This window comes from Mesoplodon densirostris, chromosome X (assembly GCF_025265405.1).
Source record: "Mesoplodon densirostris isolate mMesDen1 chromosome X, mMesDen1 primary haplotype, whole genome shotgun sequence".
In the NCBI taxonomy this organism is placed as follows: Eukaryota; Metazoa; Chordata; class Mammalia; order Artiodactyla; family Ziphiidae; genus Mesoplodon; species Mesoplodon densirostris.
In genome coordinates, this window is record NC_082681.1 from 116879492 (window position 1) to 116906986 (window position 27495).

Here is a 27495-nt window from a genome sequence, read left to right on the forward strand (position 1 = left end):
ACATTAAGTTTTTTCTACACATTAGAGCAGCCAGTTTTACTGTGACTTGAAGAGCAGGTGTTTCTGCAATGAGACTTTTGGTTTTTCTCTATTGAATTGTAGCAACTTGAAAAAGGCTTCTAAACATTTATCATTACACGGAACGTTATTTTGTGAAGTACAGGGTTGAGTATCACATCTTGAAATGTTGCTGAAAAAAATCAAAGAGATTTGTCTGCATGTTCTGAATGCTTCATTTTTAAGTATCATGGTAATTACAATAGCTTCATACCATCATTAGCTAATATCTCAAGGTACAATATATGCTCCAGGTGAAGTTTAATGCTAATAGTACATATTTCAAATAGTCTTCTTTGCGATCATTTTCGATTCAGCTGTCTTTTTGTCAAATCTAATGAGGCCGTCATTGTTCACACCTGATAATGTGGCTGGTGCAGAACTTATACAAAGAGTAGAAGGGTCAGCTTGGCCACTTTTTTGGTGTTAGTTTGTGCTTATGGTATCTTTACTTTCCTATTTCATTGCAGGAAATGTTTTAAGCCACCTGCTGATCTTGTGAGCATTGGTTTAGTTAAAACTAGGTAATATAATCCACAAAGGCACTCATATAGGCCCAGGTGAACTGTATTTTACTGCAATAAGCCGAAAGTAAATGAAAATATCAGGGGACCCAGGCCACCCTTCTCTATTGTAACGACTTGCATTCTTCCTTTGGAACACCTTGTAGACTTTATGTTGACAGAGATGGGGCACCAGGGTAATTTTGGAAATTATAGCTGGTTGTTAGTAATCCTTCCTTTCTTGTTTTTTTTTTTTTTTTTTTTTTTGCGGTATGCGGGCCTCTCAGTGTTGTGGCCTCTCCCGTTGCGGAGCACAGGCTCCGGACGCGCAGGCCCAGCGGCCATGGCTCACGGGCCCAGCCGCTCTGCGGCACGTGGGATCTTCCCGGACCGGGGCACAAACCCGTGTTCCCTGCATCGGCAGGCGGACTCTCAACCACTGAGCCACCAGGGAAGCCCCCTTTCTTGTTTTTTTTTTTTTTTTTTTTTTTCTTTTCTTTTTGCGGTATGTGGGCCTCTCACTGTTGTGGCCTCTCCCGTTGCGGAGCACAGGCTCCGGATGCGCAGGCCCAGCGGCCATGGCTCACGGGCCCAGCTGCTCCGCGGCATATGGGATCCTCCCAGACCGGGGCACGAACCCGCATCCCCTGCATCGGCAGGCGGACTCTTAACCACTGCGCCACCAGGGAGGCCCCCCTTTCTTGTTTTTTAACATGAAAAAATAAATTTAAACACAAGTGTTGCTCTCTAATGGATTGTTCTGCGCATCCCACGTTAGAAAACCCTGGTCTCCATATTTTAAATCTTGCCCTTGGATCCGTCCATGAGTGAGAGAATTGCATTCTCAGACTGCGTGTTTGACCCCTTGTAGAAATGCTTTTTTGAACTGCTTTTTGGTTCTGGGGCTCTGCCTTACAGGGAGGGTGCTACAGAGACAAACATAAAAAACAGGATTGTCTTTATCAGGAGGATGTCATTGAATATGTTGGTGTCGCTATGGCATCACCCAACATGCCCCTTATAAAGGCGCCGTGGGAGGAATTTCAATAAAAACTTGGCATCAGGAAGTGCTGTGCTTCTCCTCAGTATCTCTTTTGGGTTTTGCCTAAAGAGAATATTAACTTTGCCTTCCTCTTTGCTTTGACTGATGGGAACTTAAAGCCATTTTGGTGCCCTGCCCCCTGAAATGTAGAGGACCATGATAGACATTCTTGTGTGCTCATTTCACCCTGGGCCTTTTTTCAAAGCCCCTGTTTCCATCCTCACCCACACGTTGCAACTATTATTTTAAATGTCCATTATTTTATTTTAATTTTTTATTTTTTATGATGGATTTTATTGTTAAATTATCTTTATCTTTCTTTGTTTCTTTTTTTTAAAAAAATTTCTTGGCCACACTGCATGGCATGCAGAATCTTAGTTTCCCGACCAGGGATCACATCCATACCCCTGCAGTGGAAGCATGGAGTCTTAACCACTGGACCACCAGGGAAGTCCCAACTTTCATTTTTTTAAAAGTCACCTCAAGTCCTATAAGGAAGGAGATGGAGATGAATAAGAAATAAGATTATTATTGGTACTCATTGTAAATGCCTTGAGCTCAATTACCTAAGAAAAATTGATTTAGTGTATGGAATTTTTATCTCTAGGTAAAGGTGATTATTTTCTATTGTGCGTAGCATCTATGCATTTCTTAATTTTAAGAAGTCATTAATTGTAAGACACGCTTCCCTTTCAAAGGTGTTAAAGTGTCAGAAAATGGCCAACATGGATTTTAAGTCATTTATTGCAAGACACTTTCTAATCTCAGACATGTTCAAATGGGGGGGGAGAATGTACATTTTAGAATCAATGCAATGTGGTATTATTTGTAGTACTAAGAGTCTTCCAGCTATTTGAAATCCACTGCTGTGGGGTTTGGAAGGTCGGCATGTGGGGGGAGTTACGAATTATCGATGGTCAGTGTTTTAAGGGTATAATAAAATTCATAATAAAATTCTGATCCCTGATCGCTGGAAGGGCAGTCATTACTAGCCTGACCTAGATGTGGGTGTTTACACATTGTTTTAAAAAATGGAATTCTTGGGCCTCCCTGGTGGCGCAAGTGGTTGAGAGTCCGCCTGCCGATGCAGGGGATACGGGTTCGTGCCCCGGTCTGGGAGGATCCCATATGCCGCGGAGCGGCTGGGCCCGTGAGCCATGGCCGCTGAGCCTGCGCGTCCGGAGCCTGCGCGTCCGGAGCCTGTGCTCCGCAACGGGGGAGGCCACAACAGTGAGAGGCCCGCGTACCGCAAAAAAAAAAAAAAAAAAAAAAAAAAAAAAAAAATGGAATTCTTGTGAGGAGACTCTAGATAAAGTTGGAAGATGTGTTTTTTTTTAAGATATTTAAGATAGTTTTTAGACTACTATTGTTTTGCTTTTAACTAACTTCAAAATACTTATTCTCGGGGGCTTCCCTGGTGGCGCAGTGGTTGAGAGTCTGCCTGCCGATGCAGGGGACACGGGTCCGTGCCCCGGTCCAGGAGGATCCCACATGCCGCGGAGTGGCTGGGCCCGTGAGCCATGGCCGCTGAGCCTGCACGTCCGGAGCCCGTGCTCCGCAACGGGAGAGGCCACAACAGTGAGAGGCCCGCGTACCGCAAAAAAACAAAAAAAAAACAAAAAAACTTATTCTCAACAATAGAAGAATGAGTAAAGGACAGATTATTCTCAGAGGAAACTACAAATGACTAATAAACATTTGAAAAATGTTCACTCTTTCTTGTAATCAAAATAATTCAAATTGAAACAGCGTGATGCCATTTTTAAAAAAATTTATTTTTACTTATTTATTTGTGACTGCGTTGGGTGTTTGTTGCTGCACGCAGGCTTTCTCTAGTTGCGGCGAGCGGGGGCTACTCTTCGTTGCAGTGCACGGGCTTCTCACTGCGGTGGCTTCTCTTGTTGTGGAGCATGGGCTCTAGGCGCACAGGCTTCAATAGTTGTGGCACACGGGCTCAGTAGTTGTGGCACACGGGCTTAGTTGCTCCGTGGCATGTGGGATCTTCCCTGACCAGGGCTCAAACCCATATCCCCTGCATTGGCAGGTGGATTCTTAACCACTGAGCCACCAGGGAAGCCCGTGATGCCATTTTTGATCTATAAAATTGACAAAGATAATACTCAATGCCAGTGATATGGCAGCAAGATAGGTGCCTTCATACACTGTTATGTGAGTATAAGTGATGCAGCTTTTGGAGAAGGTAATTTGCCCATATATGTTAAAGTGTTCTTTAAATATTCATCTTTAAAATGTTCATACCCCTGATCTAAGTAATTCAACTCCTATCCTAAGGAAATAATCAGAGGTTCAAAATTATGTCTAGAAAGTTATTTCTGTTAGTAAAATATAAGCAACTTAATATTCAACAACAGAGAAATACTTAAAGAAATTATGGTTTTTCTATTGGTGGAACATTTTATAGCTATTAAAATTAGTGAGAGTTCTATGGGAAATATCTGTACCTTCTGCTCATTTTGCTATGAACCTAAAACTGCTTTCAAAAATAGTCTATTAATAAAAAAATGAAGTTGAATACTATTTAAATGATATGATAAAATAATCATAATGTATTGAGTGAAAAAAACTGTCCATGCAGTAAGATTCCAAAGTTGTTAAAATGTATATATAACCTATCAGAAAGCTTGAAAAAGAAGTGTAGAAAATGTTAACAATGATTGTATTTGGCAAGCAGAATTCTTACAAGTTTTGCCTTCCTCTCTTTATTTTCTCAAGTTCCTAGTAGTATATATCATGATGATAAGAAAACTTACGGAACATTGATAAGTGTATTTATTTTTTATTATGTGAGCTTAATCTTTATCAGTAATCTTCATCCATAATTATTCTCTCTCTAGTTCTTTTATCAATAATCATTCTCTCTCCAGTGACTTTAAATTCCCCCATTCAACACATATTTATTGAGGACATTTTATACACCAGGTACTGCCTTAGGAAGTAGGGATATAGTAGTGAATAGAGCAGACTTAGACCCTGTTTCTTGGAGTTTCCATAGTAGTTGGGGGAGACAGGCCATAAATATACATTGTTTCCTCATCTGCCCACCAAGACCTCTCTTCAACATGCACTCACCCCCTTAGCTGAATTAATGAATCTAGTCTAGTGGTTTTAAATAGCGTTTATGTTCTGATTGCTTCTTTTTTTTTTTTTTTTTTTTTTTGCGGTACGGGGGCCTCTCACTGTTGTGGCCTCTCCTGTTGCGGAGCACAGGCTCCGGACGCGCAGGCTCAGCGGCCTGCGCCACCAGGGAAGCCCTCTGATTGCTTCTTAACCTGTATTGCTAGCTTAGTACCCTCTCCCAGACTCCAGACTTTTACAACCAACTGCCTACCTGACATCTCCACTTGGAGATCTAATAGGCATGTCAAATCAAATGTGTGAAATTTTATTTACTTCTTCCAGTTTTATTGAGATATACTTGACATATAGCACTATAAGTTTAAGGTGTACAGCATAATGATTTGACTTACATAAGTTATGAAATGATAATCACAATAGGTTTAGTGAACATTTGTCATCTCCTATAGATAGATACAAAATTAAAGAAATAGAAAAAAATTTTTTCCTTGTGTTGAGAACTCCTAGAATTTACTCTCCTAACTTTCATATATAACATACAGCAGTGTTAATTATATTTATCATGTTGTACATTACATCCCTAATACTTATCTTATAACTGGAAGTTTGTACCTTTTGACCCCCTTCATCCAATTTCCCCCTCCACCACTGCTGGTAACAGCAAATCTGATCTCTTTTTCTATGAGTTTGTTTATTTGTTTTTGAAGGATAATTGACCTACAACACTATGTTCCTGTTACACAATGTAGTGATTTGATATCTCTATACATTTTAGAATGATCACCACTGTCTAGTTATGATATGTCAACATAGAAAGATATTGCAGTTATTAACTATATTCCCCACACTGTACAATTCATATCCATGACTCATTTATTTTGCAACTGGAAGTTTGTACCTCTTAATCTCCCTCACCTATTTCTTTCCTCCCCTCACACCCATCTCCTTTGGCAACCACCTGTTTGTTCTGTGTATCTATAACTCTGTTTTGTTATGTTTGTTCATTTCTTTTTAAAATTCCATATATAAGTGAAATCATACAGTATTTGTCTTCCCCTGTCTGACTTATTTCACTTAGCATAAAACCTTCTAGATCCATCTATGTTGTCGCAGATGGCGAGATTTCATTCTTTTTTATGACTGAGTAATATTCCATTGTGTATGCACACATGTGTGTGTGTATGTATACACATATATGTGTATATATGTATACACACATATTTATATTATATATATTTACTTGTATACATACCTACCACATCTTCTTTATCCATTCATCTATTGATGGTCCCTTAGGTTGCTTATGTATCTTGGCTATTGTAAATAAGGCTGCAATGAACATAGGGGTCCGTATATCTTTTCTAATTAGTTTTTGTTTTCTTTGAATATATACCCAGAAGTGGACCTGCTGGATCATATAGTAGTTCTATTTTTAATTTTTTGAGGAACCCCCATACTGTTTTCCATAGTGGCTACACCAACTTACATTCCCACCAACAGTGCACAAGCATTCCCTTTTCTCCACATTTTTGCCAACATATGTTATTTCTTTTTCTTTTTGATGATAGCCATTCTGACAAGTGTAAGGTGATGTCTCATTGTGGTTTTGATTTGCATTTCCTTGATGATTAGTGATGTTGAGCATCTTTTTATGTGCCTGTTGACCATCTGAATGTCTTCTTTGGAAAAATGTCTATTCAGATCCTCTGCCCATTTTTTAACTGGGTTGTTTGTTCTCTTGATGTTGAGTTGTATGAGTTCTTTGTGTATTTTGGATATTAACCTCTTATTTGATATATCATTTGCAAATATCTTCTCCCATTCAGTAGGTGATCTTTTCATTTTGTTGATAGTTTCCCTCACTGTGCAAAAGCTGTTTAGTGTGATGTTGTCCCATTTGTTTATTTTTGCTTTTGTTTCCCTTGCCCGAGAAGACATACCCCCCCTCCAAATACTACTAAGATCAATGTCAAAGAGTGTACTGCCTGTGTCTTCTAGTACAAATCTTATGGTTTCAGGTCTTATATTTAAGATTTTAATCCATTTTGAATTTATTTTTCTGTATGGTATGAGAGAGTAGTCCAGTTTGATTCTTTTGCATGTAGCTGTCCAGTTTTCCCAATACCGTTTATTAAAGATGTTGTCTTTTCCCCATTGTATATTCTTGCCTCATTTGTTGTAGATTAAACAAATCTATATAAACGTGTAGGTTCAAAAATGGAATTGTTGATCTCCCCATCCTGTCCCTCCCACCCTCAAACCTACGCTTCCAGTGTCCTCCGCATCGTAGGGAATGGCAACGCCATCTTTCCAGTTCTGCAGGCCAGTAACTTTGGCGTTATCCTGTCTCCTCTCATTCTTTCACATGCTACATCCAATCAATTCCAAATTTTATTTATTGAGAATCTGACCACTTCTTACCAATTATACTGCCATCCCTCACCCTGGCCCCAGCCTCCATCTACTCTTGCCTGGTTATGATACCAAATGTCTCAGGGGTTTTCTTGCTTTTACCTTTGACGACTTGTAGTTTGTGCTCAATATAGCAGCCAGGTGGTCCTGTTAAAACTAATTAGATCATATCACTCTCTGTTCAAAATTTGCTAATGGTTCCCATCTCCTCAGAGTGAAAGCCAGTCTTTATAGCATCCTAAAAACCCCACAGCACTGGGTGCCTTCCATTGCCTTCCTTCAGCCTCACCTCTCTGGCTGTATTTCCTACTACTTTTCTTTTTTGCTCACTTCCTCCAGGCATACTGTCCTTGTTATTCCTGGTAGAAGCCAGGCATGCTTCTGCCTCAGGGCGTTTGCACTTGCTGTTTTCTCTACCTGGAGTGTTCTTTTACCACATGGCTCAGTTGATCCTTTATATATTTACACCTATATCAACTTCCTTAACTATCCTATTTACAGTTATACCCCCTAACTCCCTTTCTCCCTTCGTTGCTTTATTTTTTTCCTATAACACTTATCTCCTTTTAACATACTACACATTTTACAATCTTTTTTTGTTGTTTATCATCTTTAAGCATCACAAGGGCAGGATTTTTTCTTTTCTTTTTTTTTTTTCTGTTTTGTTCCCGTATGTATCCTCAGAACCTAAAATAATGCCTGGAATACAGCAAGAACTCAAGTAGTGTTTGCTGGAAAAATAAATGATGGGTGGATACTATGAAGACAATTTATTTTTTTATTATTATTTTAAAAATTTATTTATTTTAGGCTGCACTGGGTCTTCATTGCTGCGTGCCGGCTTTCTCAAGTTGCGGCGAGCGGGGGCTACTCTTCGTTGCAGTGCGCTGGCTTCTCATTGTGATAGCTTCTCTTGTTGCAGAGCGTGGGCTGTAGGCGCGCGGGCTTCAGTAGTTGTGGCACGTGGGCTCAGTAGTTGTGGCTCACGGGCTTAGTTGCTACACAGCGTGTGGGATCTTCCCAGACCAGGGCTCGAACCTGTGTCCCCTGCGTGGCAGGCAGATTCTTAACCACTGTGCCACCAGGGAAGCCTGAAGACAACTTAAATGGTTTTTAAAAGCTCAAATGAGTTTTAAATGTTCCACATACCTGGGAATAATGTCATTTAACAGTGAGTTTATGGATAATATTTGTTATTTTTTAAAGTACTCATTTCCTGTTAAATAGCTTTTCCCCCTTACATTCAAGACACTTGATCCTTGGTTAAATTTCTTGCATCTCTCAATTCACAGGGTAGGAAATATTTCTTTAAATTTATTTTTAAATTAGACACATTGTATGAATGTGTTCTCATGGTAAAAAGTAAACAAAATAAGAGATATATACAGAGTAAACAATGAAAACATTCTTTTGTCTTTTCTCATGATGCTATCTTCTTCCCCAGAGGTAACTCCAGTTAAAAATTTGTTGTGTATTTTTCTAGGCCAGTGCTGTCCAATAGAACTTTCTGTGATGATTGGAATGTTCTATATCTGTGATAATACAGTAGCCACTAGCCACACGTGGTTATTGAGCATTTGAAATGTGGCTAGTGGGACTGAGAAACTGACTTGTTTTATATAAATTTAATCAATCATAACTTGAATTTAAATTGCTACATACAGTTAATGCTAGGCATTGGACAGCACAGTTCTAAACTGTTTCTACACAATTACCTAGTTCTCTCTCTCTTTAACCATAAATGACATCATACTATATAACATGTATACATAGTAGACATATTGTTTTGTGACTTGCTTTTTGCATTGAACAAAATGTCTTCGAAATCGTTCCCTGTCTGTGCAGATGTATCTGTCTTGCTGTTTTTAATGGTGCCTATTACTTCATAATAGGTGCATACCATACTTAGCTAAATGAAAAATGGATATTTCTTGGTGCTGAGCCGTGTACTGGGTCTCCTTTTCCTCTGCTCCACTGGCATCTGTCGAGGCTTTGCACCAGCTGCCTGATCTGAGATTCTGCGTCGTCAGTAACACAGTCCAAGACTCCAGTGATTCATATGTGTTGGGCCTCTGGTCAACTCTAAGATCTACTTTTTCTTTCCTCTCTATTTTCGAAAGACTAATATTCTGATGCCAAATAAAATCAGGCCTTAAAAAAATATATTCAGTGACAGGTAAATACAGACCTGACAGCATGAGACTGAGGGAAGAGTCTTGTGCCATCTTTTTGTGTTTCTGATTTTGCAGTTCTAAAGCTGACCCGTCCTGAAGCAAAAGTCCTCCATGGGAGAAGTAGATTCTTTCCAAAGTCCTGCTCTTGTCTCTTGCATATCCTGACTAAAATGTTCTGTCGTAAAAGTCTTTCCAACTGGAAGACATTCTTGAGACAGTTATGGCTTTTTTTTTCAACACTGTATTTTTTTTTTTTTTTTTTTTGTTTTTGGCGGTACACGGGCCTCTCACTGCTGTGGCCTCTCCCACTGCAGAGCACAGGCTCCGGACGCGCAGGCTCAGTGGCCATGGCTCATGGGCCCAGCCGCTCCGCGGCATGTGGGATCTTCCCAGACCAGGACACGAACCTGCATCCCCTGCATCGGCAGGCAGACTCTCAACCACTGCGCCACCAGGGAAGCCCTGTGGCTTCATTAACCATGGGTAATTCACTTTTCAGTTGATTTCTGTGCTTCTAACATGCCTCATCACCATTTGCTAGCTAAATTTATTGAGCCTGGCATCAGACTATTATAGGTAGTGTATCAGTCAAGTCCTTGTCGAGACATAGACGGCTTTCTCTAAAGGGGAAATTTGAAGAGAGGTTAACAAAGGGACCATTTACAAAGGCATGGGCAGAGTTTAAGGAAACCTCAAGGCATAGTATGGTACCTGAGGCCTAGGGACACTTGGGGGTTGCCACCCCTAGGCATGAAGGGGCGGGGGGAGAATGTGGTTACCAGAACTTCGTGGAGCTGTGGCTTCCTATCAGGGAGGATGCCAGGGAGATGAGTATCCTGAGCTCATTCTTGTCCTACCCTCGAGCGTTTTGCATGCTTCCCATGGACCCAACCCAACTGGAAGCGGGAAGGCAAGGGAACTCATTGGTGCAGTCCATACAGAAAGCCATACAGAGAGGAGTAGAGAAGGGGAGGAAAAAGTAGATTCTGGAGAGGCAGAAGGAAGATATTAATCACACATATGTCATTTCATTTACTCCTCACAGCAGCTTCATGAGATAGATCATTTTATTATCGTCCTTTCATAGATGAGGATACTGAAGGTTAGAGAGGTTAAGAACCAGCAGTTTTCTAAAACTCAAATTTAGAAAATTAAATGGCTGGAGCTTCCCTGGTGGCACAGTAGTTAAGAATCCGCCTGCCAATGCAGGGGACATGGGTTCCAGCCCTGGTCCGGGAAGATCCCACATGCCACGGAGCAACTAAGCCCATGTGCCGCAACTACTGAGCCTGCGCGCCTAGAGCCTGTGCTCTGCAACAAGACAAACCACCGCAATGAGAAGGCTGCGCACTGCAACGAAGAGTAGCCCCCACTCGCTGCAACTAGAGAAAGCCTGCACGCAGCAACGAAGGCCCAACGCAGCCAAAAATAAATAAGTAAATATTTAAAAAATTATTTAAAAAAATCAAATGGCCATTGATTTATGGAAGTAGGATTTGAACTCAGGCCTGTCTGACTGGAGAGCCTCACTGTAGTTAAAAAGAGCTTAGCTTTGGGGCTTTGCTGGTGGTGCAGTGGTTAAGAATCCTCCTGTCAATGCAGGGGACATGGGTTAGAGCCTGGTCCGGGAGGATCCTACATGCCATGGAGCAACTAAGCCCGTGTGCCACAACTACTGAGCCCATATGCTGTAACTACTGAAGCCCGCATTCCTAGAGCCCATGCTCTGCAACAAGAGAAGCCACCACGATGCGAAGCCCGTGTGCCACAACTAGAGAAAGCCCATGTGCAGCAACAAAGGCCCAACTCAGCCATAAATAAATAAATAACTTAGCTAAAACAAGCAACTCTGCAGTTGGCCTGTCACCATCAGCAGTACTATGCTAAGTTCTGATTGGTTGATTAGCTTGCTGTCTGATTGATGCAGTCGTCAGTCAGGGATGCCTATTGCCTAAGTAGAGGTTCTGCCGACCATTTTTGCACTCAAGTCATGTTTGTATTGTATATTTTATATAGTGCCTAATACCTTTTGTTTTAAGTAAATTTTTGACAATGTCCAGTTGAACATATTCTGCAAATGAAATGCCCAGTATCTAATCTTCCCCCTTTAAAAGCTCAATGGGTATATGGCTTTGGTATGGTACTACCATGTCATTTACATAACCAGAACTTGCGTGACAAATAGGCAACATGTTCACATGCAATGACTGGGAGTTGTGAAATCTTAAATTAGGTAGAAAGAAGTTTTGTTGCAGTCCAGCCCCAAGTCTGTGGCCTGGCAAGGGCTTTGTACATGTGAGGTTCAGGGCTCTGGGCCAGGGCTTTTTTTTGGCTGTGCCCTGTAGCATGTGGGATCTTAGTTCCCCAATTAGGGATCGAACCTGTGCCTCCTGCACTGGGAGCGTGGAGTCTTAACCACTGGACCACCAGGGAAGTCCCGGCCAGGGCTTCTTAACCCTTTAAAATCCTCACTCTCTTCTAGTAAACATAAAAATTTCATGGGCCTCTTATCCCCAAATTTGGAATATGGCTTCCTTGGGGGGCATAATCTATCCTTTGATGGTCTCTACCAGTCAAGAGGCTTAATTTCTATGACTTGTAGGTTGAAAAGGGTAGAGTTTTTTCCCCATATATAAAATTACTAAAAATTGAATATGCCTTTTTAAACTAATACCTCCTCCCATTCTAAACAGGCCACCTTTTCCTTTGAGGATTGCTGCCCCAGAGCCAATTCTGTTTTTCCCTTTCTTATTTCCTTCCCCCATTTATCCACCCTACAAACATCTAGCATCATATGAAACACATAGCATGTGCTGGTAAACACTCGACTATGTGATCTGGTGATCTGGAGTCTAAGTTGAGGCTTGTTTATATGTAAGTCATCTGACCTACTTCACTAAGTCTGAGTAAAAATATGGTCCCATGCTTTTGTTTTTTCAATTAATTGTTTGCCCCCCTCACTTTTCTAACTAGCAGGAAGTGCAGTATCTGCTTTTTGAGGCCCCTTTATCCTAATTGTCTAGGAATCCTAGCGTGTCCTCAGTTCAAAGGAAGCCAAAAAGGTAGCTGAGTCTGAGGGATCTACCACTGCTGTTGCTTCTTGCTGCCACTTGGTGTCACTATTGAAGACAGGTCCTTTACAGTTCAGTGGAGGCAGTACCTGCCTCGCAGAGTTGTGGTATAAATTAAATGAGCTAATACATTTGATAGCATATAGACGGATACGTGGCGCTAAGTACGCACTTAAAGATTTTTACGTTATGTTATTGGGCCTTAGTTTTATGTCTTATGTAGGGTCTAGATGAGAGGATCCCTGCAACCATTCCAGCTCTGGCAAATGGTGAGGAATAGATGAGGGCCTGGGTCCCCTGCAGGCTGGTATAGAGCCTGGAGGCCAGGTTGGACCAGTCCCTGTCCCTCTCTGGAGCCTCTGGCTCTCTTAATCCCATTGCCCTGAGGTTGGTCTGCCCTTTGTAGGTGGAGGAGACAACTTGGTAGCATAGAATTCCTTCTAAATCAAATGATTTGCTCTGGCTCAGAGGAGGAGGAGTACTGGGATGTTTAGGCTGAAAAAATACTGTCTCTGATCACAGGGCTGGTTGATGGTAGCTGGGCCTTAACCAAAGTCTTCCTGAATGCAGAGCTTGAATCTCAGCTCAGGAAGTATTCTGCCTCATTTGGAAGGCTGTGACTCATTTATTTTTACATTCTCCCCATTCTAAGCACAGTGCCTTGTACATAACAAGAAATACCCCTTCTCCATGTCAACTGCTGTTAATGATACAGACTCACAAGGACACTTAGGAATACTCTCTGCTTTCCACATCTTTGCTTCTCCCATTTTCCTACTTCTAGGCCACAATAATTAAGAACAAAATGCACAGTGCATATAAACCTTTTTTCACCTTTGAGTAACTACTGTTGCTTTACAACTTTAATTACCAGATTTCACACCCTCTAGAATACAGCTTTCTTGGAAAATGGCAACACCTTATATCTTTAATAAAGTTTGTGACTAGCACATAAAAGATCTCCAGTTAGTAATTTATTTCAGATCATGTGAAAAAGAGTCGCTGTCCACATAGATTAAAGGTTAATCAGTCATTAATATAAGGTCACCCCATCTGCCAATTCATTTACCTATTTGGGTTGTGTCCTAAAAGTTCAATCAAGAGTCAGTTTGCTTGTTTCAATGGGGAACTACACAATAGATGTAATTATCATAATAGATAGTACTATATATTATGACATATAATAATGAACGCTAATAGAAGCACTAAAAATTGCTCCAAGTCATTGAGTACCGGCTACTTTACATACATGATCCCTATTTTTCCCAACAACCCTACAAGATAGGTACCGATTTTACAGATAAAACTGAGTTTCACCTAAGTTGAGGAGCTTCCTTTCAAGAACACACAAAGTCAGATACATTTCTTGCCCCAAAGGCAGCCCCTGCTAAAGAGGCAGTGACAGGCCACCCATGACCTTCCATGCCACTCCTCCTCCCTTCACCAGCTACAGCCGGTGGGCCCCAGGTGGCACCTGACTCAGTGCCAGCCAATCCTGGTTGTGGCCTGGTTTGAAAAGATGAGCTTGGCCAATCTGATCTTCCTTTAGGAATTTGAATTGGGAAACATGGAAAGAAGCAGAAAGTTGGTAGGAATGAATGAAGCTTGGGAAGGGAGGCTGAGGAAGCTGTAATGGGCCATATTCAAGCCGAAGTTTATCGGGGAGGAGAAGGCAGAGACTTTAACGCAGTAGAGGGACATAGAGTAATCAGAGCGGGAGCAGCCAGGTTGATGCAGAGCGCTCTGGGGCTAATCCGCTGCCCCTTTCCTCCTTTTATCCCCACAGTTTCTGTGCCAGGGTAGCCATAAAATAATCCTTCATCCCTTGAGCTACGTTTAGTATCAGTTCCTTTCTTTTTTAAAAAAAATTATTTATTTTTAAATTTCTTTCTTCTACCTTCTACTTATTTTATTTTATTTTTATTTTTTGGCCATGCCACACAGCATGTGGGATCTTAGTTCCCCAACCAGGGATTGAATCCGCGCCCCCTGCATTGGAAGGGTGGAGTCTTAACCCCTGGACCGCCAGGGAAGTCCCTAGTATCAGTTCCTTTCAACTAGGAGAGCCAAATTAGAAAACACAGTCTTTAAGTGCTGGAAAGAGAATTTGAACCCCCATTTTGTGGCTACAGAGCCTCTGCTCTTCTGACTGCCCCTGCACCCCTTTGCTACATCACAAACACTGCTCTAGCCCATCACGACCCACGAGGTCACCTTACAGTATGTCAAAGAGAACCAATAACAGACTCAAATTTCCAGAATCCATGTCTCAAGTCTTGGTTTGCTTTCAGAGTCCCGAATGGGAGGGCGGGGCTTAAGAAAGTCTCAGGCAACTGGGAGGTCTCCAAAGAGCTCTGGGGCAGGACTCCAGCTCCCAGGGTGGAAGATGCTACAGTGGGGAGAGGGTGGGCACAGGGCAGAGGAGAATGGGGGCTACTCCAGGATAGGGACTGGTCTTATCCGTGCTTCTATCCCTAGTTCTAAGATAGTGCTTGTCATATATTTGAATGAGTGAATGAGTCAATGAGTAAATGAATGGCAGAAGTGGGCCACAGCCCCCCGTCACATATGTGGATCTTTCTTCAGTCGAGTCTTCCCAAGTTAAGGAACACCTGTGTCTATCTCTAAGAAATAATTCATGCAGCAATACGAGTATGTCTAAAACAGTATGTTCACAGTGACTCGTCACCTTCAGCTTTAAAAATATTAAAGATGATGTAGCGATGACCACGGTAAGGACATGGTTCAAAGACTACAAATAGACTCGGGATTGCATTTGCCCTGTTTACAAAAATACTGCTTGCTTTGTCTTCCTCTGTCTAGAGAGAGTGAGGTTTTCATTTTAAGAGGCTGACTCAAAAATGCAGGGCCACTTCCTGGGCAAGCTTCCAAGTGACTACATCTCCCTGACAGCACTCCCCAGAGCCCCAGCGCAAGCTGCCTGGGGCGGGGCCTCCAGCCGTTGGTGGCTGTGGGAGCTACCAGAGGAGCAGTTATCTGCAGCCCGCCAGAAATGCTGTGCTTTTAGGCACTCCCCCGCACCCCCCACCGGGCACAGATAACGGCTTTGGCCTTTGCGCTAAAGAGACGTCAGAGTTTGTGATTGGCCAGGCCGCTGTGTGTGAAATACAGATGTCTGCCACACTCCTGACTATGGCATTCCTTCCAGCCGAGTACCCCCGGGTGTGGGTAAGTCTGAATGTTTGAAGTCTGCCCTCGTTGTTGGTGAAATGCTCAAAGCTGAGCATTGTGACTTTCCAGGGGCATGACTTAGCATATTTCTTAATCCTGCTAAGCCTCAGTTTCCTTTTCTGTGATATAGAGATGGTATTATCCTGCACCGTAGAAGGATAGAATGCCTATAGGAGGAGAGCAGTAGCTAGCCATCGTGGGACCTGGGAGAGAGAACGTGTCCAGAGCACCACATCTGGTACCTGGCGGATAGTACACACTGAAGAGCTCTTATTTCTGAAGCATCATTCAAAAAAAAAAAAGGTTTCTGTGACAGCGTCCGTTTTTATTTCTAACAGTACAATATTTCTCCAAAAGACTCAGCAGATATCTTCTACTTAATCACACGCGCGTAGCCAACGGAAATAAAACTTCAGGGGAAGTTAGTGCCAAAGGAAAGTTTGTCAGACTATCTCCCCTTTCTCTTTTTCCCTTCTAGACCCTGACTGCACCTGCCCCATTTGCAGATGAAACCAGCTGCCAGTGCCAAGCACCACATGAGAAACTGACCATTGCTCAGGCCCGCTTAGGAACACCAGGTGAGGCTATACTTCTTGTTCTCCAGACGGGCCCTGTCCTGACTTCTCAAGTGGCAGAAAGGCCATCATTATTTGAGCAGCACTGGCTTTGAATTGGAGAGACGAATTTAGAGATGGCAGCACAGTGCCAGAAGGGTAAACGCCGACGTTGATAAACTAGACCAAGCAAAGTAGCCAAGGGAAAGCTGCCGCGGGATACGGGAGTTGGAGCCCAAGCGCTGCCATTTAGTCATTCTACTGCCTTGGGCGAGTCATGAGAACAATCTGAATCTGTTTCCTCATGTGCAAACAAGGCCAATGGTACCTGCTTCACAAGGTTTTTGTGACAACTAGATTGCGTTAAAAATACCATAGCATTTTTTTTAAAGCTGTGAAGTAGTAGACAAACCTATGCTACTGTAATTATTATCATTCTTAAAAATCTGTGTTTTTTTAAACATCTTTATTGGAGTATAATTGCTTTACAGTGTTGTGTTAGTTTCTGCTGTATAACAAAGTGAGTCCGCTCTATGCATACATATATGCCCATATCCTCTCCCTCTTGTGTCTCCCTCCCACCCTCCCTCTCCCACCCCTCTAGGTGGTCGCAAAGCACTGAGCTGATCTCCCTTTGCTATGCAGCTGCTTCCCACTAGCTATCTATTTTACATTTGGTAGTGTATATATGTCAGTGCTACTCTCTTACTTTGTCCCAGTTTACCCTTCCCCCTCCCCGTGTCCTCAAGTCCATTCTCTAACGTCTGTGTCTTTATTCCTGTCCTCCCCCTAGGTTCATCAGAACTATTTTTTTTTTTACATTCCATGTATGTGTGTTAGCATACAGTATTTGTTTTTCTCTTACTGACTTACTTCACTCCATACGACAGACTCTAGGTCCACCCACCTCACTACAAATAACTCAATTTCATTTCTTCTTAAGGCTGAGTAATATTCCATTGTATATATGTACCACATCTTCTTTATCCATTCATCTGTCAGTGGACACTTCGGTTGCTTCCATGTGCTGGCTACTGTAAATAGTGCTGCAATGAACATTGTGGTATGTGACTCTTTTTGAATTATGGTTTTCTCAGGGTATATGCCCAGTAGTGGGATTGCTGGGTCATATGGTCGTTCTATTTTTAGTTTTTTTAAAGAACCTCCATACTGTTCTCCATACTGGATGTATCAATTTACATTCCCACCAACAGTGCAAGAGAGTTCCCTTTTCTCCACACCCTCTCCAGCATTTGTTGTTTGTAGATTTTTTTTTTTTTTTTTTTTTTGTGGTACACGGGCCTCTCACTGTTGTGGCCTCTTCCATTGCGGAGCACAGGCTCCGGACATGCAGGCCCGGTGGCCATGGCTCACGGGCCCAGCCGCTCCGCGGCACGCGGGATCCTCCCGGACCGGGGCACGAACCCGTGTCCCCTGCATCAGCAGGCGGGCTCTCAACCACTGCGCCACCAGGGAAGCCCCTGTTTGTAGATTTTTTGATGATGGCCATTCTGACTGGTGTGAGGTGATACCTCGTTGTAGTTTTGATTTGCATTTCTCTAATGATTAGTGATGCTGAGCATCTTTTCATGTGTTTGTTGGCCATCTGTATATCTTCTTTGGAGAAATATCTGTTTAGGTCTTCTGCCCATTTTTGGATTGGGTGGTTTGTTTTTTAGATATTGAGCTACATGAGCTGCTTGTATATTTTGGAGATTAATCCTTTGTCAGTTGCTTCATTTGCAACTATTTTCTCCCATTCTGAGGGTTGTCTTTTGGTCTTGTTTATGGTTTCCTTTGCTGTGCAAAAGCTTTTAAGTTTCATTAGGTCCCATGTGTTTATTTTTGTCTTTATTTCCATTTCTCTAGGAGGTGGGTCAAAAAGGATCTTGCTGTGATTTATGTCATAGAGTGTTCTGCCTATGTTTTCCTCTAAGAGTCTTATAGTGTCTGGCCTTACATTTAGGTCTTTAATCCATTTGAGTTTTTGTTTTGTTTTGTTTTGTTTTTGCGGTACGCAGGCCTCTCACTGTTGTGGCCTCTCCTGTTGCGGAGCACAGGCTCCGGACGCATAGGCTCAGCGGCCATGGCTCACGGGCCCAGCTGCTCCATGGCATGTGGGATCTTCCCAGACCAGGGCACAAACCCGTGTCCCCTGCATCGGCAGGTGGCCTCTCAACCACTGCGCCACCAGGGAAGCCCTGAGTTTATTTTTGTGTATGGTGTTAAGGAGTGTTCTAATTTCATTCTTTTACATTTAGCTGTCTAGTTTTCCCAGCACCACTTATTGAAGAGGCTGTCTTTTCTCCATTGTATACTCTTATCTCCTTTATCAAAGATAAGGTGACCATGTGTGCGTGGGTTTATCTCTGTGCTTTCTATCTGTTCCATTGATCTATATTTCTGATTTTGTGCCAGTACCATACTGTCTTGATTACTGTAGCTTTGTAGTATAGTCTGAAGTCTGTGTTTTAAAACAGTTTCTCCAAGTGTGCCTTAAATTAAAGTGCCTGGGCTCTGCTCGAGGAATTTATTCGTTCAGTCCTTTAACCTATACCAGAGATGGTGAGTGAAGAGATTTAAAAAGAACTGTAAGGTACCATCTCTGTTTCCCAAGAGCTTTCACTATAATTAAAGAGACAAGACAGCTAGATAGGAGATAAACACCCACCAGTAGCATGCATGCATGTGCTTAGGGGTTAAATCCTGCAGCACAGATGATAACTGACAGTTTTAAGAAGGGCAGATTCATTTGGCTTTGAGCAGTCAGGCAAGACCTGGTCCCAGACCTGAGCTGATCCTTTTGGGAGAAGTAAGATTTATACTTTGTGGGCAGAAAATGGAAGGGTATTCTGGGCAAGTGGGACAGGAACAGTGAGGGCACAGAGATAGGGAATAAATGAGTGGCGTTCTGGTCGATTGGGATGGAGTGAAAAATAAGACTAGTCCAGCAGGTAAGCCTTGAGCCATTTAAGATGGCATAATTTGATGGTTTCTACTCACCATTGCAAAAAACGAAACATCCCAAATGTAATAGAGTCCATGGGACAAAGGACAGTTTGCTTAATAATAACAGCAGGTATTTATTAAGTGCTTTCTATGTACTAAGTTCTTTATCTGTATTGTCATTTCACTGTCACAGCTCTACGTGGTTGGTACTTTTAGTATTTCGCAGATGAAGAAATGAAGGCTTTAGAGAAGCTGCGAATCTGCAGAAGATCATTTAGCTAGTAAATGGCCGTGGTTCTCACATTTGAATCTGCCTCAGAATAACCAAGAGGGCTTGTTAAAACACAGGTGGCTGGGCCTTGCCCCCTGATACAGTCCAACTGGGGTGAGGCCCAAGAATTTGCGTCTCTAAGAAGTTCCCAAGTGAGGCTGCTGCTGGGGGACCACGCTTTCAGAACTATTGCTAAGTGGTAAAGCTGGGATTTGATCTCAAACCTGTATGTGCTCGAGCTTGATCTGTTGGCCGTGACACTCTGCTTCCCCTTTAAGAATAGCTTGGAGGGAGTGAAGAGAGGAGCAGAACAGGCAGAGTTAGTAAGCTTTGTAGAGACCTCTTGTGAGGAAGGCAAGAAGAGGCTTGAGGAGGTAGTTGAGAGCAGCCAAACCAGCAAAGAATCACCTGGTAAGTTTGTAAGAAGCAGATGTTTTGCTCGCTCTCCCCCACCCCTAAATCTGGGATGGGGCCCAGGCATCTACATTTTTAACAAATAGCCCAGGTGATTCTGACGTTGGTGGTCTACAGATCATACCCTGAGAAACGGTGACCCAGCAATAAATCTAAAAGATGCAATGAAAGTCCAGGTGGTTATGAAGAGAGCACATTTGACCTCAAGTTAAAGGATGAGCTTTAGACCTGAACAGAAAAGGATCCTACTTTTCTAAGGGAAAGGAAAGGGGATTTGAACTCACTCTCCATCTGCTGGGCGCTATGCCCTGTATGTACTCTATTTAGTCTTTGCAAAAACTGAGTGAGGTGGGTATTTGCCGACAAGGCAAATGGGACTTGGAGAACTGAAAAGTATTTGTCAAATGTCCTAGCTGACTGGGTAGAGCTGGGATTCGATCTCAAGTCCTTTTCACCTCATACCGCTGCTTTGTCCACTACAACGGATTGTCCTGTGGAGCACGTGCCACAGCAGCCCATGGAGCTCAATGAGAACATGCTCAGACTTCGAACCGGAGGGTGGCAGGTGTGTGAACAAGACAGATGGAAGCTGTGATCTTCTGTAGTGGCGGGGCTGTCTGCATGCCCACTGCTGTTTCACCAGCACCTAGAGAAGCACTGTATGCTCAGTAAATACTTTGTGAGTGAATGAATGAATGAACGAATGAATGAATGCAAGTTCGGGACAACAGAAGGAGCTCATCATTTGGAGATAGAATCAGAGAGAGTTTGACCTGATGCAGCCTGCTTGTGTGGGATCGGGCACCTGTAGGCTGTCTAACCACCACGCGGTTTAAAGCCCGAGAATCTAGCTAGAATAAGATGGTGGTGCATATTGAAATACCTGTGTGGTGGGCTCTGGGGAGCACAGGTCACCACAGGAGAGATGAGATGGAGGAAAGGTGAACTACTCTTCTCAGAAATTCTCCCCTCTTATCTCAGATGATGACACTGGGAAGTTATCCAGGAGAATTTGGGATGTTGGTGGGCATCTGGCCGAGGGAACTTCTGTTAGAAATTCCTTTATTTAGAACTTCTAACATCAGTGTTAAAATGTGACAAGAAGTTGGTTCTTTGATTACTTACAAGGCACATATTCGTCTTAGACCACACTCTGATAATCTCTGTTTTATTACAGCAGTGGTCCTCCAACTTTAACTTGCTTAGAAGCCCCTGGAGGCCTTGCTAAAACTGAGTGCTGGCCTCCACCCCCAGAGTTTCCGATTCAGTAGGTCTGGGTGGGGCTCAAGCATTTGTATGTCTAACAAGTTCCCAGGTGATGCTGATGCTGCCTGTCCTGGGACCACACTGCAAGAACCACTGCTTAAGAGTAACTGTTGGCTATTGTAAATAGTGCTGCAATGAACATTTTGGTACATGTCTCTTTTTGAATTATGGTTTTCTCAGGGTATATGCCCAGTAGTGGGATTGCTGGGTCATATGATAATTTGTAGTTTTTTTTTTTTTTTTTTTTTTTCTTTTTGCGGTATGCGGGCCTCTCACTGTTGTGGCCTCTCCCGTTGCGGAGCACAGGCTCCGGATGCGCAGGCCCAGCGGCCATGGCTCACGGGCCCAGCCGCTCCGCGGCATATGGGATCCTCCCAGACCGGGGCACGAACCCGTATCCCCTGCATCGGCAGGCGGACTCTCAACCACTGCGCCACCAGGGAGGCCCGATAATTTGTAGTTTTTTAAGGAACCTCCATACTGTTCTCCATAGTGGCTGTATCAATTTACATTCCCACCAGCAGTGCAAGAGTGTTCCCTTTTCTCCACACCCTCTCCAGCATTTATTGTTTGTAGATTTCTTGATGATGGCCATTGTGACTGGTGTGAGGTGATACCTCATTGTAGTTTTGATTTGCATTTCTCAATGATTTGTGGCGTTGAGCATCCTTTCATGTGTTTGTTGGCAATCTGTATATCTTCTTTGGAGAATGGACTTGAGGAAAAGCGGGGGGGAGTGGTGGGCTGGGACAAGGTGAGAGAGTGGCACGGACATACATACACTACCAAATGTAGAATGGATGGCTGGTGGGAAGCAGCCACATAGCACAGGGAGATCAGCTCTGTGCTTTGTGACCACCTAGGGGGGGGTGGGGAGGGAGGGAGGGAGATGCAAGAGGGAGGGGATATGTGTATACGTATGGCTGATTCACTTTGTTATGCAGCAGAAGCTAATGCACCATTGTAGAGCAATTATACTCCAATAAAGATGTTGAAAAAAAGTAACTGTTGGTAGTCGTTGGAGGGAGTGTCATGGAGATTATCTAAATATAATTGTTGGAGCATTGTACTGTTACTAGAGAAGCTCACAGAGTTTTAAAAATATCTTCCTGTTTGACTATTATTTAAGAAAACAAGAAAAACATCACTACTTTTTTGAAATGTTTGGTAGTTTTCAAGACTAGTAAGCAATTACCTTTCTGTGGCGCCGTCTTGAGCATCCCTTCAAAAAGACAAAAGAGACCTGTATTGGGGGCTCATCATGAGCTTCAAGATTATAGTTGCAACTGAAGTCTTTCACTAACTCCTTCTCCAGCCCATTTTATGACTTCATACAATTGCCTACATTATGTTTCTCGGTCTTAGGTCTGCCCAAACAGAATCTGCTGTATAAATTCTAAAAGAGGCAGCTCATAGCTTTTAGCTCCTGGACCTCATCTGTGAGGTCAAAGGGTGATGAACCTCAAGAGAAGGAGCACAGTAGAGCAATTGGAACTGGCACCTTTTTTTTTAAGTTAATTAATTTATTTATTTTTGGCTGTGTTGGGTCTTCGTTGCTGCGTGTGGGCTTTCTCTAGTTGCGGTGAGCGGGGGCTACTCTTCGTTGCTGTGCACGGGCTTGTCACTGCAGTGGCTTCTCTTGTTGCGGAGCACGGGCTCTAGGCGTGTGGGCTTCGGTAGTTGTGGCACATGGGCTCAGTAGTGGTGGCTCGCGGGCTCTAGAGCGCAGGCTTGGTAGTTGTGGTGCACGGGCTTAGTTGCTCCGCGGCATGTGGGGTCTTCCCGGACCAGGGCTCGAACCCGTGTCCCCTGCACTGGCAATGCGATTGCTTAACCACTGCGCCACCAGAGAAGTCCCGGAACTGTCACCTTTAAAAAAAAATTTTTTTTATTGAAGTATAGTTGATTTACAAGGTTGTGTTAATTTCTTTTGTACAGCAAAGTGACTCAGTTATACATATATATATATTTTCATATTCTTTTCCATTATGGTTTGTCATAGGATACTGAATATAGTTCCCTGTGCTATACAGTAGGACCTTGTTGTTTATCCATCCTATATATAATAGTTTGCCTCTGCTAATCCCAAACCCCCATTCCTTCCCTTCCCTACCCCTCCTCCCCCTTGGCAACCACAAGTCTGTTCCCTATATCTGTGAGTCTGTTTCTGTTTCGTAGATGTGTTGATTTGTATTGTATTTTAGATTCCATGTGCACGGTATTTGTCTTTCTCTGTCTGACTTACTTCGCTTAGTGTGATAATCTCTAGGTCCATCCATGTTGCTGCAAATGGCATTATTTCATTCTTTTTGATGGCTGAGTAATATTCCATTGGATATATGTACCACATCTTCTTTATCCATTCATCTGATGGACGTTTAGGTTGCTTCCATGTCTTGGCTGTAGTAAATGGTGCTGCTATGAACATAGGGGTGCATGTATCGTTTTATTTATTTATTTATTTTTTGCGGTACGTGGGCCTCTCACTGTTGTGGCCTCTCCCGCTGCGGAGCACAGGCTCCGGACACGCAGGCTCAGCGGCCATGGCTCACGGGCCCAGCCGCTCCGCGTCATGTGGGATCTTTCCGAACCGGGGCACAAACCCGTGTCCCCTGCATTGGCAGGTGGACTCTCAACCACTGCGCCACCAGGGAAGCCCTGCATGTATCTTTTTGAATTAGAGTTTTGTCTGGGTATATGGCCAGGAGTGGGATTGCAGGATCATATGGCAACTCTATTTTTAGTTTTTTGAGGAAACTCCATACTGTTTTCCATAGTGGCTGCACCAATTTACATTCCTACCAGCAGTGTAGGAGGGTTCCCTTTTCTCTGCACCCTCTCCAGTATTTATTTGTAGACTTTTTAATGATGGCCATTCTGAGTGTGTGAGGTGATACCTCATTGTAGTTTTGATCTGCATTTCTCTGATAATTAGTGATGTTGAGCATCTTTTCATGTACTTTTTGGCCATTTGTATGTTTTCTTTGGAGAAATGTCTATTTAGGTCTTCTGCCCATTTTTCAGTTGGGTTGTTTGTTTTTTGTTGTTGTTGCATGGAACTGGCACCTTTGATCTTAGGTCAAATAGTCTAACTGTGGAGGTATGACCCTCTAAGGTTTAGTATGTATCCTGAGACAGAGAAAATCAGTAATTTGCCTGGAGATAAAGGAAAAACCCAAGTGATTGCTTCATAGGTTCCTTTTCATTAAAGCTGACACTTTTTCTTAAAGGGAAACTCAGTTCTGATTTCCTATTTTCCTTGACAAAAAGGGAATTTGTATTATTCTGTTCACACAGTGATATGTGTAGTTTTCCAAATTCATTTCTCAAGAGCCACCTGAATGAATTTTGCCTTATTTCTGTGCCACCTGTACAGTAATTTACTTAATTTAAAAAAATGTACTCTTTCTTTTTTAACTTAAATTTAATGTATTTTAAAAAGCAAACATCAGGGCTTCCCTGGTGGCGCAGTGGTTGAGAGTCCACCTGCTGTTGCAGGGAACACGGGTTCATGCCCCGGTCCGGGAAGATCCCACATGCCGCAGAGCGGCCTGTGAGCCATGGCCGCTGAGCCTGCGTGTCCGGAGCCTGTGCTCTGCAACGGGAGAGGCCAGGCCACAACTGTGAGAGGCCCGCGTACCACAAAAAAAAAAAAAAAAAAAAAAAAAAAAGCAAACATCAGTCATCATTTATTGAAAAGAGCATCACTGGCTATAAGTAGAAGGAAATAATTAAGTTTATATAAAACTATGTAAACTTTGTGAGATAGGTAACTATTAGATTTTAAAAGGTTAAATTTTGTGCCACCTCTTTTGCACATCAGCTGTACACAAAAACAATACCAGTTACCATAATTACTGGGAATTCAGTAACAGTCTGTCTTTCTCTCTCTCTCTTTTTAAAAAGACTCCATATGTAGTAGACTCTACTACTACAATGGCCTGTAGTTTTCTAGAAGGCATCATGAGTTAGAAGAAAGAGCAGCGGAGTTTGGTTTGCACTCACACTCTATCATAGGTTGGTTGTATGATGCTGGGTAAGGTGCTTAGCTTTGCTGAGCTTCCATTTTCCCCTCTATGAGAGAGGATAGTAAGTCCACTCTCCTCTACCTACCTCACAGAGTTGATGGAAAGATTAAGTGAAATACATGTGCTCTGTAAATCATATGTACTTTTAAGGCATTGTTAATAAGCTGCATTTTAAGAACCATAATAAAAAATGAATAATCACCCTTTTATTGTTGCCTGAATCTGAAATAATACCAAGAAACACCATAACATGCCCTACAGAAATGTGAATTCAGATGTACTGTAGTTGGTGACTGCCTCCTATCTTGCCGTATGGTATGTGTATGTTTAACTTTTTAACCAACTGCCAAACTGCTTTCCAATGTATTTGTACCATTTACATTCCCAGCAGTGTATGAGAGTTCCAGTTGCTCTATATCCTCATCAGCACTTGGTATGATCAATAGTTTTTAAATTTTTAGTCATTCTAGTGAGTATGAAGTAGTATTTCAGGGTCGCTTTAATTTGTATTTCCCTAATGACTAATGGTATTGAGGATCTTTTCATGTGCTCATCTGCCATCCATCTATTTATTTTCTTCGGTGAAATGTCTGTTGAAATTTTTTTGCCCTTTTAAAAATGAGTTGTTTATCTTATTATTGAATTTTGAGGGTTCTTTATATATTCCAGATACAAGTCTTATATCAGATATATATTTTGCAGATAGTTTCTCCCTAAGACTTGCCTTTTCATTTTTGTAAAAATGTCTTTTGAAGAGTAAAGGTTTTAAGTGAGGTTTAATATATAAATTTTTGTTTTATACTGTGTCCTTTTTGGTTCCTATTTAAGAAATTTTTGTCAAATTCAAAGTCACTAAGATTTTCTCCTGTTTTCTTCTAGAAGTTTTGTAGTTTTAGCTTTACATTTAGGTCTATGATCCATTTAGAGTTAACTTTTGTATATGGTGTGAGATGCTATATAACATATTACCACAGACCTAATGGCTTAAAACACTGCACGTTCATTACATCACAGTTTCCATGGATCAGGAGTCCAAGCCTGGCTTAGCTGAGTCCTCTGCTCAGGGTTTCACAAGGCTGCATTCAAGGTGTCACCCAGGGCTCACTTCTCATCTGGAAGCTTGACTGGTGGATCTGGTAGATCTGCTTCCAAGCTCACTCAGGTTGTTGGCAGAATTTATTTCCTTGTAACTCTAAGACCAAGGATCTAGCTTCTTGCTGGTTGTCAGCCAGAGACCACACTTGGCTCCTAGAGGACACCTGCAGTTCCTTGCCACATGGCCCTCTCAAAATATGGCAGCTTGCTTCTTCAAAGCCACCAAGGAAGAAAGAATGAGTCTGCTAGCAAAATGGAGTGTTATATACTATAACATAATCATGGGAGAGACATCTATCACCTTTGTCATATTCTCCTGGTTAGAAGCAAGGCATGGGTCCCACTCCCACTTCAAAGGGAGGGGATCTCACAAAGGTGTGAACAGCAGGAGGTGTGGGGGTTAGTGGGAGCTACCTTAAGGTCTCTCCACCAAGGCCATGGAATAGGTGTGCTCCATCTTTTGATCATTACCAAACCTCTAGCTTCACAGGCCAGTGGTTCCCAGCATAGACCCTCTGGAGAGTCCCCAGATGCCTAAAAGGATGTCCAGAAAAACTTCGAACAAAAGATTAAAACAAATAAACATACCAACTAACTTACAAAGCCACTGTCTATTAAAAAATATTATGGAGAATTTCAAACATTCACAAAAGTAGAACAATATAATGAACCTTCATGTGCCCATCACCCATACCTAACAACCACCATCCTGTAGCCTTCCCTCATCAACTCTCCCCTCTTGAATTATTTGAAACAAAATCCCAGGCTTCCTATCATTTCATCCATAAATACTTCTGTATATATGTCTTAAAAAATAAGAACTCTGGGTTTTTTTTAAGGCATAACCACTATATCATTATCTCACCTAAAAAATTAACAGCAATTCTTTAATATCATCAAATATCCAGTGTTCCAGTTTCCAGTTATCTTATGTCATCATTTATTTATAGTTTGTTTGAACCCAAATCCAAATAATGTCTATATATTACAATATGTTGAGGTGTTTTTTAAATATCTTTTAATCTCCGAGTCCCCCCCTCTATCTCTTTCCCTCTTCTTTTTTTTCTTGAAGTTTATTTGTTGAAGATATCAGGGATTTTTTTTTTTTTGGTCCTGCAGAATTTCCCAGTCTAGAAATTGCTGACACACTATAATTTTTTAAAGTGAGCTTATTGCAAAATCAACTCCACAAATACTCTTCACAGATTTACTAAATGGCCTTTTTTCTCAGTAATTATATCGTCTTTCTTTACTTTTCTTTCCTCCCTGCTTCCTGAATTTATTTATCTTGATCACTTCTGAATCAATAACAGAAAGTTTTGCAAAACTGCCATCTGCTTCTCCCTGGGGTTTATATCTTAAAACAAATTT

General features: G+C 42.3%; 1 protein-coding gene across 4 annotated transcripts in view; it reads left to right on the forward strand.

The window, feature by feature from the left end:
- The window catches only part of PCYT1B (phosphate cytidylyltransferase 1B, choline), a 123669-nt gene that overhangs the window by 17564 nt on the left and 78610 nt on the right, over positions 1 to 27495 (forward strand). For 3 of the 4 annotated variants that reach the window (XM_060086799.1, XM_060086801.1, XM_060086802.1), the window contains exon 2: positions 16026 to 16125. In XM_060086799.1, the coding sequence (XP_059942782.1) occupies positions 16026 to 16125 (100 nt within the window). Of the gene's footprint in view, positions 1 to 15375; positions 15545 to 16025; positions 16126 to 27495 lie in introns of those variants that run through there. The other variant, XM_060086800.1, reaches the window with a different exon arrangement.